Below are 22,610 nucleotides of genomic sequence, written 5' to 3'. Positions count from 1 at the left end.
ACACTTTTTTTGGCATTAAAGAGGAAATCTGAGTATCTGGAGAAAACCAATGTCAAAACAAAGAGAAGGTGCCTTCTCTAAAAAGATAATAATCTGACAGAGAATCTCTGGTGTGGTCAGGCTGAATACTAAAAAGGTGACGTGTCCATCATCACAGTCACAGAACAGTGAAAGCGCTTTTCCCTCAGCTTCATTTGCGCATTGCTGTATATTTTTCTGATTGGTTCTTCTCACTGATTATGGTGAAGAGAGGAGAATCTGCGAGACAAAAATCAGGAAACAGTGGCAGCCTCCTGGTGTGATGGTCCCCTCTGATGAGTAAGATGTTTAAAGTAGTAGTAGTAATAGTAGTAGTAGTTTACTGTATTTATATAATGCCCTTCATAGACAAAAGGTCACAGAGCGCTGAACAGCAAATACAGTACAAATACAACAGTTAAAACAAAACATAAACAAAAACAATAAATAAACAAAGTGGACCTATTCAGCACTGATTAAAAGCTTGTTTAAAAAGAAATGTTTTTAGTTGTTTTTTAAAAGAATCAACAGACTCGACTCCAGGCAGACCACAAGGCAGGCTATTCCACTGTCTTGGTGCCACAGACTGAAAGACACGATCCCCACGGGTTTTTAGCCGAGTGCGTGGGACAACAAGAAGGCCCTGTTGCCCAGATCTGAGAGTCCGACAAGCTGTATGGTGTTGGAGCAGGCTGGTTAGGTACTCAGGAGCTCGTCCATGCAAAGCTCTGAAAGTAATTACCAAAACTTTAAAATTCTTTCTATAAAACAATGGGAGCCAGTGCAGTGTGTGCAAAATGGGGGTGATATGATCACTCCAGCTAGTGCGAGTTAGGAGCCTGGCAGCTGCATTTTGGACTAACTGAAGACGTGAGAGAGAGAGGACTTGCTCAAACCTGTGAAGAGAGCATTACAGTAATCAAGCCGTGAGGAAATAACAGAATGAACAAGCATCTCCAATTGTGATTGTGAAACAACATTTCTTAGTTTTGAGAGATTTCTTAAATGAAAGAAACACGAGCGGCTGACTGACCTTACATATTCATCAAGTGTCAGGGACTGGTCAAAAATAACCCCAAGGTTATGTAGACTCGACTTAATAACAGGAGAGACAGAAGATAAATTTAAACTGATCTCAGAATAAAGAAGAGGAGGAGCAACAATTAGTACCTCAGTTTTTCTTGAATTCAACTGCCGGTAATTACTGCTGAGCCAGTCATTAACCTGAGACAGACAATCAACCAATGTGACCAAAGTATTAATTTGGTTAGGCTAAAATGAAAAATAAAGCTGTATATCATCTATAGATATAGATGATACAAGATGTCCTTAAAAGAGTTAAGAATCTGTGAAAGGGGAAGAATATATTAAGAGAAAAGTACAGGTCCAAGAACCGAGCCCTGTGGCACTCCACATGTCAAAGGAGCAGAGTCAGATGAAAAGCCAGCCACACCGACTGAGAAACTCCTATTTGACAAATAAGAAGAGAACCAGTCCAAAGCAGAGCCAGAGACACCTAACAGCTCTAATCGATTAATTAAGATCCGATGGTCCACCGTATCAAAAGCTGTGGTAAGATCTTAAAGACTTAAAACTGAAACTCTTTTTATACAAGCACTGCGCAACACAATCTAATTGTAATTTTCATCCTCATCATCAATTCGAAGATGCAACATGCCACAATCAAAACAAATTCTTGATGTGCATCAATCTAGACAAGAGTTATGAAACCACTTCTAAAGTTCCTAGTCTCCATCATGCAGCAGTCAGAGGAATGTCATTTCATGAAGGAAATTTTTTTTCAGACAATAGTCAGGCTTGCATCTTAAATTAAAATGTCCCCAAACGTAAGGTGTAATTGTATGCTAGAAATCATGAAAAGTCCTAAAACAACATTTAGGGACATGCGGGCCTTTCTCACTTTAGCTGGACTTGGTGCTCCTCCACCAGAAACACAATGGGCACAAACAGGGTCTCTGGCAAAGATTTAGGACAGAAGGTAACACTTGCTGATAAAAACATACAGTAATTGCTCCCCTCAGTTCAGTTTTCCCCCCATTGTATCCAGAGACCTGCTTTCTATGGCCATGGTAGTGGAGGGTCTTGGTTTAGGAGGGTTTGTTGCTTCAGCACTTAGCCATCTGTTGAAGAGTGTTGACTAGAGCTATGCATCACAGGACGTTTAGATAGAATGTCAGGGCGCCAGGTTTGCAGTTTTGGAACAGCGTACACAAAATCTAGGAGTAAAGTTGATTGAAATGGTGTGGTCAGAAATCAAACGAGTGCTGCAGTTGTAGCTCAAAATCTCACAGATATCTCTGAGTTCAAGATGGCGGCGAGAACCTAATCTTCCAATTGTTGTTCCTCAATGTGTACTAAGTCTAGAGAGGCAATTACATGGGCGAAAATGCAAACTGCAACACCAGGAAGGCAGTTTTGGAATGGCTAATGCTTATGGACTGCTTCAGAAGACATTATCCATATACAGTAGATGGTCAAATCATGGAGTATTTAGCTTTTGTCAGTGTTAGAAAATACAACGCTTACCTGAAGACTGGTTAGTTGGCGAACATTACACACCTTTCTCGTCTGTGGACCATAACTAGAAGGTAACCAATGCACTGTTTCAGTAGCTGTAAGGTTTTAAGAAGACTCAGGTCATTGGTGTGATGGAGGGAGAACTCTCCCTTAGATTAGGTATAGAGGGAATGAACTGGATGGAATGGCACCATTTTGCAACATATGGCACCAGTGGAACAGACACTTGCAAACTCACAAAAGGAAGATCAACACAAAACCACAGGGTAACAAATGTGCAAATCCCACTTTGGTGCCGTCTCTGTGACTCACTGATCCCAGCGTAATGACAGTTCATTACCCCCAGAAAACAATTGTAATGAATCACATCTTCTGGAATGTCACTGGTCAGTGTTCCTGGTCATCTGAGCCATGGTCATGGCTATGCAAGGGGCAGAATTCAGATATCAGCTCCAATTGAGATGTGGTCAGGTTGTCTGATCAACCTAATCATAATCTTATCAGTCCATGTCCATGTCACACCCTAATCATCTAGTAGTAGTGGTCATCTTAGTCGTTCTTTCAAAAGGTCTAATGTGGTTTTAAATGAGTACCTTTGACTTTCGATTTAAAACATTTACATGGACATTAATTACTATAATATGATACAAGGGTCATAATGAAAATAATGAGCACATTCATTTTACTGTTCCATAAAGATATAAAATGAAATTATTTCATGTCAGTGTAAATTCACTTCACCCTCTTCCAGTTCCCTTTGTGGCAGAACTCAGTTATGGCCTACGCATCACTGCTTGAACAGCCTCATTCTTTTCAGTGCCACACAGTGATTTCCGTTCAGGAGCTCACTGATTTTTCTTTTTTTTAAATGAAGATACCGTAGCTGGTGGACAATTCCTACTGGACCAACCCCCTAAGGGCTTTTCCCATAGTTTGACAATGCAAGCACCCAAGTAGTCACCTCATATACAGTACTGTACATACTGAAACGATGTGTGAAGCTGGTGGGGATTTCCTTCTTTACTATACTTTGTTGAAATGACTTGTCTCTTGTCAGCTGTCTTTTCATGCCGACTTCTGTACACACAACTGAGCTGAGGCATAGTTTTTCATTCATTACTTATATACATTAAATAATACATTCATTTCTGATTGGAGTTACAAACACTTCTTAAATAATATCTAATGCATTCATTTATGGCAATAGCCTTGTGCAAATTTGGTCCCACAATGATGTCACCCTATTGCTACAGCCAATTTGACAGTTAAGTTTGAACATGTTACCAGTCTTCACTCCTTTTTCAGTTTGGCAAAACAGTGCCAGAACTAGGAAGCCCATGAATAGTAATATGAAGAAAATCCAGAGGAAAACCCAAAAGAGTGATTACGTACATCTGCCTCCATTATAGGAAGTCATATTAGAACCCATTACAGGGTTGCCCAATTACAAAGAGAAGCCACCGGCAATATGGCCATGGTCTTTTCTAGATTTACTGTAGCCTTCATGGGCTGAATATCCCACGCAATGTAAAAGTATTCCATGTTCTCTTGAATAAGGTCATTCATCAGTAGAACTAAAGCAATAAAAAATAAAGTACAGGACAATAAACCCTCTCAATAATCACTGCATGACCATATTGCAGTTTTTATGTGCCACAACATTCAATACTCATTACTGTATCTCTAGAAGTAATCTGAAGATTCCTGTGCCTATCCACCTTTTAGAAATTCAACAAGAGTATTCTAGAGTTGGTCACTGAGCTTCTGTCATCTGACCCCCCTGTGGACTTGCATCTGTCCATTTTCTAAATCACAATAGCAGGGAGCCAAAGTCTGCACTGACCGCATCAAGGAATCATCCCTGGATGGACTGATAGTTCATCTCAAACACACTCACACCTGGCCTATTCAGCCTAAGCCCCTCTGGGGTCTTTCAGATACTGCTTAAAGACCATCTGCAGTATCCTCCCAGACCTTCCCTTTGCTCACATGTACTGTACTTGAAGTTTAAGTAAGAGTAGCAGTAATAGTAATAAGTAGCAGTAATCTCGTACCCACAAAGCACAAAACAAAATAAACTTACCTGTAAAACAAATGCCTAGTATTTTTAGAATTAACGTAAGTGACTACCTTTTAAAACAGTAAATCGACAATGAACAAGATTTTGCATGTTTATTAAAAATTAATTTAAGTAGAAAACTGTTTAACAGTTAACAAACTTTAATGTATTGCTTGTGTTCTCTGTATATTTAAATATAAAGTATTATGTTGATACTCATAACATTGGGTTATATACATTTACAAGAATAATACAAAAAAGGAGCAGTGTTTAAAGCATATTCATTAAATAGAGAATCGCAGCGGTCAATCCATGGACTAGCCATTTCATCTGGACCAGCACAAAACACTTAGCTCACCACTTGTGCGTCTGCATGCTCAGCTGTGCAGGCCGCACAAATTCACAGGAGAAAACAAAACACTTCTGTTACAAATACATTTCAGGGAGGACATTTTCCAAGTCATTGAGACAAAACCTAAAACCCTGACTTCATATGTTTCAAACTATCCAATAAATAATATTTTCAATAAATAGTATTAATGCCCAAACTCAATATTTACAACATAATATAAGTAAACTATGCCATATTTAATATGCGTGTCAACTGCATTTTTAATTATTTGGCAAAAACTAAAAATGCTCAAGTAACTGACAATATAGTTCCTATTAAGTACTGTACAGACGATATGCCTATGCGGTTTTTGCTGGTAGCCGACACATATCACATTACTTTATTTAGACTAGTCTCTCCAAGCACACTGCCCCATATGCAAGAAAACAGAAGTCTACTAGATTACAGTCAAATGAAAGAAAGTGAAACCTGCTAGTGCTTTTTAACAAAAAGACAGCAATGCAGAAAGAGGCCTAATTCTATTGTTGAGAGGGAGGGAGGGAGGGAGTGAAGCTTGAATGTAAACCATACTGGACATGTGCATTGTCTTGTGTTCGGCGGAGGTACTGAACATGGATCTAGAAAATATAAAGTGCTTTTTAAATTTCACAAATAATACTACAATGACAACATTTTGCTCACAAGCATCGCCGTATTTGTCAGTGGAGTATGAAAGCTGGATGTGTGTTCATTTTTGTTGCATGATACGGCTCACACAGCGAAGTGGTATTCACTTAATGATCCAAAATTCAACTCATGATGAAAATGTTACATAGATTTTTAGAAAATTACACTTTACATGAAATGATTAAAATCATATTAAACTGTATTGTTTAGTTTTTTTTTTAATTATTTATGTAGTACTGCATCTGAGAAAAGTGAAAGTCTATTCTTAATAAGGAAAAATAAGAATGTTGAAAATGTCTTTTGGCTGTTGTACCTTCGTTCACGTGTGTCTGATTCAAGCAAATACGGCAGACACAGAGTGGCATATGTGGCAGATGGTTTAAAAAAGCTATTTTGGCACATACAAAAGTGACACATTTGTTGTTATTTAATATAATGTACAATATAATAGTATGTATTAGGCAAAAAGGCAGATTTGTTAGGTATGATGGTTTAATTGATCATTATTTATATTTATTTTTATTTTATATATTTTGAAGACACCCATATAGTGTGATTAATCTCTGAAAAGCTCATAGCATTTCTACATTTAATTTGTCATAGGGCATAATATTAACATTATTATAGAAACATAATTACATCCATTACCACACCCAATTAATGTGCGTGTACAAGTATAAACTGTGGCTTTCTCGTCTTGCCCACATTTTGCAGCTAGCATGTATGTATCCATGCTTATTTGTAAAATACTGGAATAGTGTGTGTATGTGTGTTTTTTCTTCTCAAATGGAAACCTCTGTAAATCTGATTTTATATAAATGTAATTTTCATAATAGAAGGATCTTGCAAAATACATATTCTTCAATTTAACCTCCCTTAACTCTCACAAAGAGCCAGTCTGTAACGTGAAAGAGAAAAAATGTAGTGCAAAAACTGGTCCCTCATGGCAAAGAAGCTGAGAAAAACTTCATTATCCTAAGAGCTTTGGCAATAAGCAGCACTTTGTGGATTGTTTTTTGTATTTAAGTAAACACAAGCAATATTGCTCTGCTTATTGATAGACTATTCACTAAATGCCTCTTGAAACTGCAACTGATACATTAATCTCTTTTAATAAATACTTTATAAAGAGCCCCGTGTCCCTAACTACAAAGGCAGGGAGGTGGCACACTATGGCTTGTATGCTGTCATTAAATAGCCAAATACTGTATAAACTAGGATTGTAGTGACTTAATGAGTACCCTGCTTTTTTCTAATGACAGTATAATTGTGCATTATTCAAGACCTCGCTGTCTGTACAGGTTATATGTATGTGTATGTGTGTACTACATGTGCTGTTTTCAAGAAGGTTTACTATTGCACAGCCATTCAATGTAAAACTGAGAGTAATGCAAAAGTGATTTTAGCACCAGGCCATAAAATTTACCTAAAAAGCACGTCACCCTCCGCTAATCATTAATTCATTCCAGGGCTCATGCTCTGAGATTGCCTGCGTTCAATTCATTCATTATTTAAGAATGAGAAAAATATAGCATGGAAACAACGGTTGGCTTTTTCTTAAGGGGACTTTTGAAGCGTGGAATAAACGACCCAGCTATGATATTGGAGCCATAATTTACAAAGCTCCTACACACGAAGGGTCACTGGGACAAATTACCTATTAGCTAAAGAGAAAGAAAAATAGACTTCATGGGTTTACCTTGTGTACTTTGTCTTATTTAAGCCAAATTACAAAAAAACACAGAATTACTAGAGCAAAATTATTGCTTAACATTACTGAAATTTGTCTTATACTGCCTCATTTTTGAAACATGACAGTTTCTTCAACACACTGTAAATTAAAATGGTTTGGTTGCTTGATCAAAGGTACAGTGTAAACTCAAGGGACTGACACATACTCACTCACACACCAACACAAGTAATTGTGCTGCTGACACCAGCATTTTCTTCTGTCATTGCACAAATGTCTGAAGAGCTGTGTACCTATAAATAGTCTGTTCCCATTCAAATACACTAGCTTGGCTTCCATGCTTTTTGAAAGTGCTACACATTTACATAACACGTCATGCTGAAGTCCGAGGTTCCAGTCTGTGGGAAAGTTCAAACAGCATCTGCTGATTGTCAATGATGTGCAAGTGGTGAACGTAGTTTTTTACTTCTGACTGGTCCTTTTGTGTCGAGTCATTTCCTGAAGTGAATAAAAAACAGAGTTAGTTTTCGCATTAGATTTGCTTTCAAAAAATAACACTCCTGAAGTCATTGCTGAATGTGAAAATGAGCCATGTAAATTTAAAATATGATGACCCAGTTCACAGCCACAACTAAGAAAATAAAATACACTTACCAAAATCAAAGGAAAACATAAAATAACGCTAATTTTGCTATTTCTTGGATTGTCTAAGATAATAATAATTTCAAGTTGTTATTGGTAATGTTATAACTGCCTACAAGACTAAACAAATCCAATGAGAACTGTATGTGTGTTTCCTGGAACACAGCAGACAATTTGAATTAATATTAATTCTTATCCTTTTAATTCAAAATTATAGCCAAAATGACAGCTAGGAGCACAATTTCCATATTCTAAATACAGACTAAAGTGACACACATGGTATAATTAGGTTCTTATAGAAATTGCATGACTGATTGTGATTATAAACTTAAGTTATTACATTTTTTCCAAAATTAATATTCTGATTTTGGCACTTAATTCTCTGTACTGAGGAGCACAAATCAATAAAGTGAAAACATGAGTATCAGTGTTTGTGCTGAAAGCTGACTGAGTGGAGATTCTGTGCAACACATACAAGCAAGGAGGGCAGTCAAGAGCCTCCGCACCGCTGAAGGGAGCTCAGTGGTGAATTCTGTTACAAATAGGAAAGACAGGTGACTGCTACAGCATCTCAAATCTGCCAAAAAGATTTAAGGTGACGGAGTTGTGTTTTACTGCCAGGAAAGAACCAACAAATGCATTTGCTCTGCTCCATCAATGAAAAACACAGGACTGATTGAGATCTGCATTACTGTTTCAGTAAATAATAAGAGGAAAATGTGCAGCTGTCAAAGAAGAGCCAAGGACTATGAGAGGTGCATCTGGTTATGTGACTTTAAGATTTCCTCTTGTTATTTGCCCAATACAGGGTCCTAAATAAAATAACATTTGACTGACTACAATGTCATCTGGACATATTTAAGAAGCCATTGTAGCACCAGCACAGGTAACAAGCAGAAACGATATGCTGGAGCATCAAAATAAGTTGTAAATGTCCAAACTGGAGTTGTCTGTTTTGTTCCAGCAATGCAAGGACAGCATGGGATTCCCAAACCTCAAAATGGAGGAATCTTCTGTATAATGACTGAGATGACTGAAGAAAGAAATGGTGTGTTTAAATTTATGCCAGTTATTGTGACCTGGGCGCTCATGTATACCTCCATGCGTAGAAATCACACTAAAACATGGTGTACGGACAAAAGTGGAAATGTGCGTATGCACAAAAAAATACAAATGCATAAATATGTGTGTACACCAAGTTCGAGACACTTCCCCTTTACAAATCCCAACAAACGTAAAATTGAACGCACATGCATGTGCCTACAGCCCCACCCCGACTCCTCCCAGAATTTTGCATATTTTAATATGCAAATCAATATAAACATCACCTTCCGTTCAGGGTTTGCTTAAAAAACTATTTAAAAGGCATGTGAAAAAAAGAAGAATTTCAGCGAATGCAAAGTGGAGGCAAGGGAAAAAGATTCTATAATTTTTGGCTTCTGCAGTGGTATAAGCCAGTGATTCTCAATCTTTTTGAAATTGTGGACCACCAGACACTAACATTTTTTTACGTGGAACACTAACATCAAAATACTCAAATATGTTAAATTGTAATTGTTATTATTATTATTATTATTTTCACACTATCTGACTGAAACCACAACCAACTTTGAACAGGTAAGTTGAATGCATACAACCTTTCATTTATTCATTATTAATATTATTACAATTACTATTATTATTACAAGAACAAATGTAATGAAATACCAATAACTGAAGAAAAAATTATACATTTTTAACATATTTAAAAATTACATATAATTGTAGTACAAGATATAATAGTAATATAAAAATAAAATAGCAAAAATGATTTAATGCAAAATATGTCCTTGATGTTCTCTGCAAATTTCTGGAATATTTGGATGAATAAAGGATAAAGCCACTCGCATCTGTTTGTCCAAATTTACAAGCCTCTTACATTTTTTTCATCCTAATATTGATCATTGTTGAAAATCCTACCTCACAAAGATGTGACGTGCCAAATTGTAATAATGTGTTTAGTGCTTTTTTCACTATGGCAGGGTATTTGTTTTCAACAGAGATTCAGAATTCTTCAGGAGTATTTTCTGAATGTTTTAATTTTAATCCGCGATCGGAAGATATTAATTCTTCTTCTTCCTTAATTGTAAAACCAGAGATGTTGGAAGGAATAAATGGTTTTCTTATTCAGTCTTACTGTTCAGTATTTAATAAAGGAAAGTACTTTTCAAAGTTTTCTTCCAGTTGTGTTAAATGTTTGGTTAGTAAGGAAACAATTTCATCATTTTTATCTTGTATTGAAGAGATATTTCAGTGTTCCCTTTTGCAACGTGTCACCAGTTTGCAAAACCAAACAAAACAGAGGGGACCCTGCCATGAAAATATGCATGGCTTCATGCCAAGTTTAGTTTTTATACAGTATATCTCGAAGCAAGGGTGTACGCACCATTTATACATGAGGCCCATGGTGATATTGAAAAGATGAATGTTTTGAGGGGTTCAATTTTTCACATTTCTCTGAGGTTTTACTTATATAAACAAAACGTCAAGTTCAACACTGTAAGATGGGCTTCCTGCACTGTCACATACAAAGTATTTGAGCTGTGTGTCTGAAAATACAAGAAATACACACATAAAATCTATTTAGTGGTAACAGTCCACTGAAATTTTGAAATCTCTTTTATTAGCTGTAGGCATTTTCTTTGGATTTCATATCGTAACTTTCAATTATTTCTGGACTTGTAATTGTAAAGCAAAGTACTAAGCGTACAACCATCATGCATCATTAATGTAACACTTTAGGGACTTTATGATGTCAACACTGCAGCTACAACCACAGGAATGGAACGGCAAGAGTGCATTTTAATGTCACCTATCTAAATGTAACTGCCAGAGGCAAAGAACAAAATGTGGCGCATATATTGTCATTGATCAGGATCACTGTGGACAAATTCAAGGCTGCTGATTAATAATTGCTAATTGAATTGTCCCCAAAATAATTTCACAGATATACAAAAAACAAAAATAACTCATTCTAATAATTATTTATCATTTTAGTTATGTTGGTATTTTATTAATGGATGTTTGAGCTGTCCTAAGAGGTATTTTCCTTAAATGTGATCAAAAAAATAGTGAAATGTGTAGCAATTGTATATCATTTCATAATCATATATAATGTACTGTATGTGACAGGCAACTTGTGAAGTTTCTGCTAAAGTAGAATGCTAAAATGCTAACTGATAAATACCAAATTAAGAAGACTAGGCTGGCTGTCCAGAATGCTAAAATGCTAGAATGCTAAATGCTAGAATGCTAGAATGCTAGATGCTAAATGCTAGATGCTAAATGCTAGATGCTAAATGCTAGAATGCCAGAATGCTAAAATGCTAGAATGCTAAAATGCTAACTGATAAATACCAAATTAAGAAGACTAGGCTGGCTGTCTTTCAAATTATGTTTATTTATTTTCATTTGTATTACCTTTTAACTAATTTTAGTTTTCCGCAAAAGCATCCAGCTTCTGCTATGAACAAGTCTTAAATAAATTAGCGACTCAAAGCCTATGCTTTTGCTTCACTTGCCATTTTGTATCTTCTGTAAAGATGTGGAATTATACTCATGAAGAATCATAACTACTGTTATAAAAATATAATCTCAGGAAATATTATAGATTTTGTATTGTGGTTGTTATATGGCAAACCAAACTAACTAAATGTATCTACTTATGCCAGTCATATGTTGCACCCATGGACTGGAAGTTAGTTAGAACTAAAGAACATCTGATGGTGCTCATTAACAGAAATAAGGCTTAAATTAAAGATACAACATTCAGTAACGAAAAACAGAATTTTCATTATGTTAAGGGCTGCTGGTGAAAAGGAGGGCAGGTTTGTATATTTGTATGACTGTACGGAAATCTGGTTAATAAAATAATTCATTTGTTTCTACAAATTCTTTTCTACACTTCTATAGCTTTGCTCTGGACATTGAAGGGTGAAACATTTTTTCTTCAAGCAAATCAGATTTGTCAACAGTCTACTGAATGTTGGTAAGTAATAATCAAGTTTAAAATTAGTAAAAAATGAATTCTTTGTTTTTTTTGTAGTCCCAAGTTTCCACTTAATATGAGTTTGTTATACCTAATTGATCTGTCCGGCAGAGTCTGATAAGACGTACAGTGTCTGCAATCATGTGCTGAAAAAAAACAAAAACATAATCATGAAAAGAAGGCTTATTTGAATGCAGTTTAAAGAAAAAAACAGACTACCAAGTTAAATAACATTCACATTTTAAAATACTCTGCAAGGGAAGTAATATACGCACAGCACCAAACCAGTGATACATTTTTCGAGCCCACTTTTCCTTTACAGGGACACCTGGAGCCAAAGCAGCACAGGGTTTAAAGCTTTAACTCAAGTGGTACTTAAATACGGCAGTAAGAACACTCTATACAGAACACAAAAAACTGATTTAACCTTCCTGCAATAAATAATTGGCTGATTTATTGCTCTTGTAATTGGAATAGTGGCTGCAATATGATACAAAAAAAACATGCTAACATGCTTTTATACTGTACAGTCTATTAAGCACAAAACACTTTTTTTAAAGAAATCAGTCAAAATCTTCAGGTCTGAATAATTCCAGTGAACAGTGGTAACAAGAAAGGCAAGATACCCATTTACAAAGACACAATCATGCAAACCAGAGTTGGCAGTCACCCTAAGAGCTTATTTCTAAGATTTTAGAAGGAATCTGTGCTCTTTACAGTAAAGTTAGTAAACACAGAGAAAACAAACAGACTTCATGGGTAGGATGCCATAGTGAGCAAATGAGCCACAACATCCGTACCTTCAAAGGCGATTAATAATGCTGCATGCAGTGCCACTGTGCCATCCACTAATATAATAATGATGGATTCAAATACTCATCACATATTACTTACCAGTTTTTCAAAATTGACCAAATTGTCCAGAAATGTTTTATTTCCTTCATGAATAAAAGTTATATCTAAAGTATAAGGAGAAACAAACAAAAGGCACTCGATCATCAAATACATGCCATTGTTCAACCACAAATAGTGACTGTTGTGAAGGTTAGCTGTTTATATACTGTAACTACAGACTTGTTCAGATCAAACAATATCTTTAAAAAAGACCAAGCTTATATATTCCATTGTACAGTGGGCCTTTTTATTTTGAATATCTCAAAATGTGGTAGAAAGATAAATGTATGACTCTCAAAATAAAGAGCTCTAAAAGTATGCTGATATGGCAAATTTACTCAGCAATGGAAAAGCAAACTACTGCAGTAATTGGCAAAAAAGCTGATCCATATCATAATTAAGTGGTTATTTTTTTCTTCCTGGGTAAAATCCAGAGCCGTTTGACAGATGGTACAGGAATGTGACTGTAAACCTGTAAGAACCTAGGAAGATAACTTAGATTCACCAAAGGAGAAAAACTATTTACTATTTTGCTTGTTTTCAGTCTTTGAATGAATAATTGATCAAAGTAACAAAAACAGTACATTATTTTTGACACCAGCATCTATATTTTATTATAATCTAGATGTGCTATAAATATAAATTCAAAATCAGCAACATTTGCTAATAGTAAGGCATCCTATATTGGCTGATGTATATGCCTCTATTGTGCACAATTAGCTGGAAGACGTGCTCTGCAACCTCATTCTGTCTCGCGTTGCGCTTTACTTAGCACAGCAGACACCAAACACAAGTGCCCTGGAGCTATGAGAGGAACTTCAGCAGAAGCCTAACTAAGCAAATCCACTTTCAATTCAGAAAATTGTTATTATAACATCAGTAATCAATCGATAGAAACTAATCTAACTGTATTATGGAATATGAGGCCAAGGAATGCATTTATGAGTCACAAAAAAGAATGAAAAACAGGATTGTAAATGTATAGCACACAGTCTGCAACCTAGCAATCCACATTTCAAATAAATGAAATGCATATTACCAAATGTTAAATAATTTTTCATTTAACTGGAAACTACATCCTATTAGATTTCCAACTATATATGGAGAATAGCTGAACATCTATAGTTAAATGTAAAGTTGAACTGAATTAAAATATACTGTAGGTTTGAAAATGAATAAAAATATTGTTTTATATATTTTAAACTATTTACTTACTATGAAGTGCAATTAATTACTCTTAAGAACATAATTTTGAGAAAAGCTTTATATATAGCAATCAAGGTAGAAGTAATAATTATGTCAGTTTTGAAAATGCACAATATGCACAGCAAACATTTAGAAAAAAGTTCTATTAAAAAGCCAAAATCATGACTAGGCTTGCAGAAAAGATATTTTGTAGGGCCTAGACTACATATTTAATGATGTCATTAAATTTAACCTTGGGAAATATGGTAGGCAGCTTCAACAAATTACCTTTAAGTAGAAGAGGCATGAATGGAATTTTTGGAGGTTTCATCTTTTTAAAAGCGTCTCTGTAAGCTTTATGGTTTAATGATGGGTCCTGTAAAGACATGAAAATATTGCAATGTAAAGCAACAATGCCCAAGAGAGTATTTTACATAGGAACTACAAAAAGGGAGCGTTCCATCCATGTGCAGTACTTTACATTCATTTTAGTTTAATATTCCAACTATTCAGCATTTTATAAAAATATCCACAATAATTGCATTTCCTCCTGTTGTTGCACTGAAATACAGCCGGCATCAGACACATAACAGTTATGGCCAGAGAGGCAAGATATTATTAAAAAAACACGTACTGTGTGTCAAGCACAGTATTCTTATGAATAATAAGCTCTGTTTATTTCATAAGTTTACATTTTAGATCTTAGCCAAATCTGCAAGATTTCAAAATCAAATAGGTGTGAAACTTCTCACAATATGAGCAATTCTTCAATTAACTTTTGACCATATTTACTTTTAATCAACACAAAAAGTTTGCAAATGATAACTTGATATCTAATAAAGTTGGTTCAATTAAAAGAAAAGTTACAAGCTTAGTCTTCCTTCAGTCTAGTACTCACTGTTAATGTTTCAAGCTCGGAGAATAATTTCCTGAATTTCCCAGGTACTTTCTATGAATAAAACAAAAAATACATGAGTTGTCAAAGATCTGTCAAATAAATTAATCTGTAATAATAAATCACAAAAATATAATTGTTTACTTAATACTGAACAGGCCTTGTAACTAAAATGCAATATGAAGACGGGTTACCTGAACTAACTTCAGGCAGTGTTTGAGAAAGAAAGAAAGAAAGAAAGAAAGAAAGAAAGAAAGAAAGAAAGAAAGAAAATGATACAATCAATAGCCTAAGATGTCTCTTACCTCCCATGTCTGGTTTAGGCGACTGACTGCTGAGGTGTTGAGCCCCATTATGATGGCAAAGAAAGAACTGAGGTTCCGCTGTGCTTTGCAACTGAAATGAAAAAAATTCTACTTAGGCTCTCTCCAGGAAATGAATACAGTAAAAGAATGTTTAGAGCTCTTCCTGACATGTCCTCTAATAACTACAAACTATGGTGCAAAGATGGTGGGTAGACAGGATTGCATTTATGTTTTAAAAATGTAAAATAAATAAATAAAGCTATCATACTAGGTTAAGGAATTTATCAGCTCCTGATGTTTCATACCTCATGCAAGAATATGTCTGGAAATTGAACTATTTAACAATGATTCTTAAGGTTTAAATTAAATATGAATATAAGCAGAAATTCAGAACTTTGTGAAGCACAATAAGTCAGTACAGGAGAGACAAGCCATAGGAAGGCATTAAGGAGCTGAGGCTCAGTGAAATTAGACGGTGATGTAATAAAGTACAGTTATTGTTAAGAGTAGAAAATTCTTAGAAAAACATCTAAACTAGAACTTTGCTAGAAATATTGGCTTAAGATGTATGTAGACTGAGAACCCTGAATAACTGACTAGGAAAAGAACAACAAATTAGCTAATAAAAAGAAAAATGTGCATTTGAAAAGAAAACAAAAATTCTAGTGTATAATTGCTGAGCACCTAATATAATTATTTCTGCAAAGCACCAATCAAAATATTTCACATAAAAATTTAAGTTTTACTCACTCACAATTTTCATTATCCCATTTGGCTCAATTAATTCATAATAATAATATGAAAAGTTTAAATGTACCAGGGGCCTCATGTATAAACGGTGCGTACGCACAGAAATGTTGTGTAAGAACTTTTCCACGTTCAAATCGCGATGTATAAAACCTACACTTGGCGTAAATCCACGGACTTTTCCACAGTACCTCATACCTTGTCGTACGCAAGTTCTCCGCTCGGTTTTGCAGACTGGCGGCACCAGCGTCAAAGCAGTGCTACTGTTACTCTGTGGTTACTCCTTATTTTCCTGATGCGGCTTTATAAATACACTGAAACTAACCGCATATTGTTTATTAGTGTAATGCATCTGATTGTAATTAACTTGTAACAATATAATGGTCCAGGGAATAGCCATAGTATTCCAAATACCATAACTGCTTTAGTGTTGTTACTCTCACTGCACCTTCTTCTTCTTCTTCTTCTTCTTCTTTCAGCTGCTCCCGTTAGGAGTTGCCACAGCAGATCATCTTTTTCCATATTGCTCTCACTGCACCACTCAGAGTATTGATATCACTGTATCTGAGTGTGAATCACAGCAGCAGCTGATCAGAAATAGAATTATCGGTATACAGCATCAAGCACACACTGTCTCAGCCACGGCAAAACGTTTCAAAGCCTTTCCTGTACGGACCTCGCGGTTCAGAAACAATTTCATCCCAAGAACTATAAACGCACTCAATGAATTGCTCCTTGTAGAACTATCTGTACTTATAAGTACAATTACCTCACTGTAAACTTACACTACAGTTATAATATCGCGCAACCTGAGCCACTTTATAAAGCGCGTATTTACATATGATGACGATATTTTTAAGATGAAATGCAGCAAAATATGTTTATTATATTATACAGGTAAAACTTTAACTTCATTTAAATAATCTATATTCTTCACTGGGACTGGCGTGAAGGATAGAATAATTAAACATGTATTACGAAGATAGTTCAATGTTCCTTAAACATTTTGAAGAATTGGCGCTCTAAGCTTATAGATGGCTTAACATCTATTTCCTAGCTGATTGTGTGGCAATCAGTTACTTGGAGAAAGAAAAGCAAGGACTGCAGGGGCGGCCACGCCAATATATATTGAATATAAAACAGAAAGAAAATAACGACACAGCTAAAAACGCAGCGACAAATTTTGACAAAAGTTAAACGCTTGTGTCATGAGCATGAGGCGGCTATGCAGTGTCTGCAACGGACGTGGCCATCCACCGTGCATAGGATACCATATTGACATTGGCGGGCAAAGTAGCCACTGATTCTTTCTCTGCCCAGGGCCGCCACAAGCCTAGAGCCGCCCATGAGTACTGCTGCAATAAATGATTTCATCAAAGGTCGTGCACAATCACTACCCCGTGAAACCCATGTTTAATAACGTGCTTTAACTCCTATCATCATGAAAATTATATCACGTATACATCTCAGTATTTTAGTTATTCAGAGAGCTGTAATATCACGAATGTAATGGATTCTGTGTCCAGTCGGAGGAAGAGAGCCGGTTTAAGAAGCAAGTAGTGATTCACACACATAGAGCACATAGAAGATCACATACAAAACAAAGCATTTAACGTGCTACTTTAATTACGATATGATTTGAGAAACTGGTTAATTAAACGATTTTAAGATGACGTTTATGATGTTCTACTTTAATGACAAAATAAACTACGTGATTAAAGTGGAAATTTCGAGATTGAAGTTGACATTTCGTGCTTTTTCCCCACTGTGTGCCTTTTTTTTCTCTGTACCCTAATAAGCTGTCATATGACACTCAGACAGTGGGCTACAACTCGCCTTTTCACGGCGACTTTGATATCTGAGCTTTCAAGTTTCTCCAACATGCTATGTCACTCGATCAACTTCATTTTGTTGATTATACCACGGTTTAATTAAACAAATAGTATGTTTTTCCTTTGCCTCCACTTGGTATTCGCTGAAATTCTTATATTTTCCCCCGTGCTTTTCCCATTGTCTTTTCACAGAAGGCTGAGCTTAAGGGCGATTTATATTGATTTGCATATTCAAAGAGGCGTTATTCTGGGAGGAGTTGGGGTGGGACATAAGGTGCGTGCACGAGCGTTACTTTTCACGTGACCGGGATTTATGTAGCGGAAGTACGTAAAAGTTGGAGTACGCACAGATTCCTGCATCTGGATTTTTCTGTGCGTAAGCACATTTCGGCTTTTGTGCTTACGTCATATTATAGTGCGAATTCTACGCACGCCGTTATGCATGAGGCCCCTGGTGTCTCTGGTTAATCCATGAAATATGATATGACTGGTAAGAACACTGAGGTGCTAAATGTAATTGTGTATTGAAAAGTGCCAGCTTTGTCAAAAGAGTAATAATCAAAAAACTTGAAATATGTCAAAGAATGAAGATTTGGTTTGATTTGCTGCATAAAAAGTAGTGCCAGCATTAAAACTGAAAAGATTATTTAGTGTTGACTTGCTCTATATTTGTGACATGGTTATTTGTACAGTATGTGACAAATAAAATTTAATTTGTTTTGGCTTGGCTTGATTTGGTTGTAATTGCGGATTCTGCTAAAGTTAAATTTCACTTTCTTTTTATGTCATAAATTTACTTTCTGAAGTCACTTCACGATACACTGGTTAATAGGAGGTGGTCCACGTGCTAACCTCTCTTAAAGTATTTATTTATGTGTAAAGCGGAGGTAAATGTTTAAAAATTACTAATTTCACAAATTGCATTACATGGGTATAGAAATAGAGGTAATAAAAAACTAGTGATGTTTAAAAATTACCTATAGAGTACCAAATATAGAAGAAAGTATAATCAAAGAAAGCATACAGTAATACAGTAAAAAGAAATTCAACAGCAAAGGAGATCTTTATGACTGGCTAGAGGAAAATTATAAAATTCCAAGATTGTATGATTCATCCCAACGCTTTAGGAAAAATCCTAAATATATGACATTTCACATTTTCAATGAAAAGACAGTACATACTGAGCAGCAATCTTTATGAACTTTTTCACCAGCTGGACCCTCTTGCAAAGCTGAGTACAAAGGAGTATTTCTGTCATCACCCAGAGTTGCACCTCATTTCCTCTTTGCAGCAGAAGGTCAAGGTTGAAAGTGTTTGGTCCACTGCCCTGTCTGCTGAATGTGTAATAAATCAATTCTTGCTAAAAGAAATGAGCAAACAGTTAAAACAAATTAGTAACTGTACATATCTATTATCAAAAAACAGCTTTCCCAAAACTCCTTCAACTATACAATGTACTGTGGCTAATTCATATCATTTAAAAGAGAAAATACATGATTAGGTTAGTCAAAATTGTGAAACTGGTCCAATGGATCTCTACATGGCATCTACCACTGCATTTTCTGAAACTATAATCATTAGTTGCTTTTATCTGATTATCGTTTGCAGCTCTTTTGATGTTTTGGAAAGTATATGGACAACATGGACTTCCTTCTCAAACACCTACAATTGCAGTTTCCTTGGAACAGCAGTAAAATAATCATTTGCACTGCAAAGGGTGGCCAGGCAAGTACTGCAATTGCACTGATGCTGTCGAAGTGCAGAACAAGAGTTCTGAAAGATGCCCAAGGGACAAATACTGCAGCTATTTTGCTACTGCCAGTCACAGCAGGCCACCATTAGGGCGTTATGCCTCAGCTGTTTATGAGGTTCTGGAGATAATTACTCACAGTACGGACACAAGGGAACAACCGGATCCATGCCAGGAGTCCTCCAAGCCATTAGCTGGCAGCAGGGAAAACTCCAGTCTCCAGTACTAGCCTACCTCCTCCCAAATATGTTAGACAGGCATCTGCAGTGTTGACTGGCCTTTTAATTAAAAACTGCAGCTGTAGGACTGAAGGAACACCTGGAACTGCTGGGGGAGAATTGATATGATGACCCCATGAGTTTCCTAGCCCTTTCCTGACTTCCTCTTGAAGCAGTCCAAGGTTAGGAATTTAAGGGCTCTACAAGCAATAAAATAGTTGTATTTAGAGCTGGCTGAAGTAAGACTGACAATATTGTGGCTCACAGGAAGAAAAGAAACCATGGAGTGAAAACGATGAAAGGAAGGAGTGAGCAGGAGGAGACACAACCTTGCGCGTAAGAGAGATAGATGCCCCTGCCTGACTGAGCTGAACCCACTATGATTAGGTCCAGAGTTTGTTTTTTTTTAGTCATCATAACCGTATTTTGATTTCTGTTGCTTGTATCTTTCTGTTTACTCCTAATTTCTGCAATACAATCCCTTATCCTTTACACTCTTTGGCCTCCTTTTTATGATTTTTTTTTAGTGACAACTCAGGTGTATGTACCATAGCATGAAAAGCCTAACCATGGCCAAAGTAATGCCTACATTAATATAGGAAGGAAAATGAAAACTCAAGTCCTTTTCTCCGTTTTATACAGCTAGTGATATACATTCTCGTCAGGTAGCTTGCTGGTAACCGTTACCATTATCCAAAAATATTTTCTAACAGAAAACTGATCAACATGTTACAATGTATTATCTTTTGTTTTCCTGCATGAACAATAAGTTGTACTTGAATTTGCAAAAATTGAGGCAGGCTTCCACTGAAAATAAAGTAAAGATAAAAGTAGAAAAAACAGAAGACACTGTAGAAACAAAGCATTTGTATGGCATGTTACAGTAAAATGACTTCATTAAAAATTACCAAAATTAAGTGGTAGGCTCCAGTGTCCTTTTACAAAAGAAGGCAGTGGTGCTCATTTCAATCATTTTCATTAACTGAGTCTTTGACTAAGATCACTGTGATTGTAAAACATCACCACTTTCTAAATACAGAATAAAACTCAGTTGTTCATTGAAAAAAATGTTACACAGATTTCAGTAGTTCCTTGTTCGTTCCTTATATGAGTACTTATTTGTAATTTGATAAGCAAAGGATTACTAGATTTACTCAAAAAAACAGAGTATCAGCCATGGAACATGAGTAAAACAAACGCCAGTGAGTGAGCTGTAGGTTGCTGACTATTAGTGCTCTTTCATTGTATTGTAATGGACAAGCACAGCCTTCCTCACAAATTAGTTGTAAGAGGACCAACAGACTGCCACCCACATTCTTCTGTGCTACTTTGATAAGAATGAAGAGTCTCATGGGAGCTCTGGCAGGTCTCTTGTTTGTTAAGTTGCAAGTAAATGTCCATTATCTTTCTGGACTGTAAGTTGATTAAAAGTGACACGTGACATGTAGAAATCTTCCAAATTGTTGCCCACCTAAATTTTTTTAAAATCTCAAAACATCTTCAGGATGTTATATCAGTAAGCAAATCTACACTTTCACAAGAGACAAGCAAGCTAGGGTTGACAGATTACTCCACACAAATGTCTGAATTCAATTATTTGGTAAGTTGGAAGGTGACAAATGCAGCTGTCACAATGGAGTTAATACAAATATGAGGTATAAGTAAAAGAAAGAAAGAAAGAAGACCAGTTTCTATTAAACAACAGTGGTGTATGGTATAATACTCCTTAGTATCAATGCGAAGAATAATCTCACTGACCTCATGAATGCAGTTGAACAGATTCCAGTCAAAGTTCGTCAGTGCGAGGGCCACATCCCATGTATTCATCCCCAGGATTCTGCTAGCCCACTGCTGAGTCTCCTCATTGCTCAATAATGGGTTCTTAAAAAATGAAAACACATTCACAATGATCATCACTTATGTCAGTAGTAGTTACTGTATAACAGCTGTCAAGATTAGATATTAAAAGACCATTGTTACTGTGAAGAACACCATTACATTGATTCCTAACATTTCTTACTGTCCTTTCATTTCATGTCCACACTGTAACCTTGGAATGTCCTTTCAATGAAGACCTACAAACATACACACTCACTGGCCACTTTATTAGGTAAACCTACTCAACCTCTTTTTAATGCAAATAATCTAATCAGCCAAACACATGGCATTTAGGCATGTAGAGACTGTCAAGACAACATGCTTAAGTTCAAACCGAGCATCAGAATGGGGATCAAAGGTGATTTAACTAACTTTGAAGGTGACATGGTTAGTGCCAGACAGGCTGGCCAGATTATTTCAGAAACTGATCTACTGGGATTTTCCAGTATGGTATTTTCGAGGTATGCAGAAGAGCATCTCTGAAAGCACAACAGGTCGAACCTTGAAGCAATTGGGCTACAGCAGCAGGAGACCACACTGAGTGCAAACTCCTGTCAGCTGAGAATAGGCAACTGAAGCTATACTTTGCAGAGGCTCACCAAAATTGGACAACAGAAGTTTGGAAAAACATTGCCTGGTCTGATGAGTCTCGATTTCTGCTGCAACATTTGGCATCAAGAACATGAAAACATGAATCCATCCTGCCTTGTATCAACGGTTCAGGCTGGTGCTGGTAGTGGTGTGGTACTGTGGGGGATATTTTCTTTGTATATTTTGGGCCCCTTAGTACCAACTGAGCAATGTTTAAATGCCCCTGCCTAACTGAGTATTGTTGAGGGTTATGTCAATCCCTTCATGACCACAGTATACCCATCTTCTGATGGCTAGTTCCAGCAGGATAACGTGCCATGTCA

At 36.2% G+C, this 22,610-nt stretch overlaps 1 protein-coding gene across 1 annotated transcript in view; it reads right to left on the bottom strand.

The window, feature by feature from the left end:
• Positions 1-4,713: 4,713 nt before the first annotated feature.
• Positions 4,714-22,610, bottom strand: part of rapgef5a (Rap guanine nucleotide exchange factor (GEF) 5a) — a 258,368-nt gene continuing 240,471 nt past the window's right edge. The window contains exons 19-26 of the mRNA XM_039737710.1: positions 21,577-21,699; positions 19,032-19,210; positions 15,272-15,362; positions 14,970-15,020; positions 14,360-14,447; positions 12,887-12,951; positions 12,084-12,138; positions 4,714-7,821 (exon numbers count right to left, since the gene is read on the bottom strand). Coding sequence (XP_039593644.1) covers positions 7,697-7,821; positions 12,084-12,138; positions 12,887-12,951; positions 14,360-14,447; positions 14,970-15,020; positions 15,272-15,362; positions 19,032-19,210; positions 21,577-21,699 — 777 coding nt within the window. The 3' untranslated portion in view covers positions 4,714-7,696. The remainder of the gene's footprint in view (positions 7,822-12,083; positions 12,139-12,886; positions 12,952-14,359; positions 14,448-14,969; positions 15,021-15,271; positions 15,363-19,031; positions 19,211-21,576; positions 21,700-22,610) is intronic.

Source organism: Polypterus senegalus, chromosome 15, assembly GCF_016835505.1.
Source record: "Polypterus senegalus isolate Bchr_013 chromosome 15, ASM1683550v1, whole genome shotgun sequence".
NCBI classification, from domain to species: domain Eukaryota; kingdom Metazoa; phylum Chordata; class Cladistia; order Polypteriformes; family Polypteridae; genus Polypterus; species Polypterus senegalus.
Note: the sequence above shows the minus strand (reverse complement) of the source record. Positions and strands in the feature narration are given on the sequence as shown.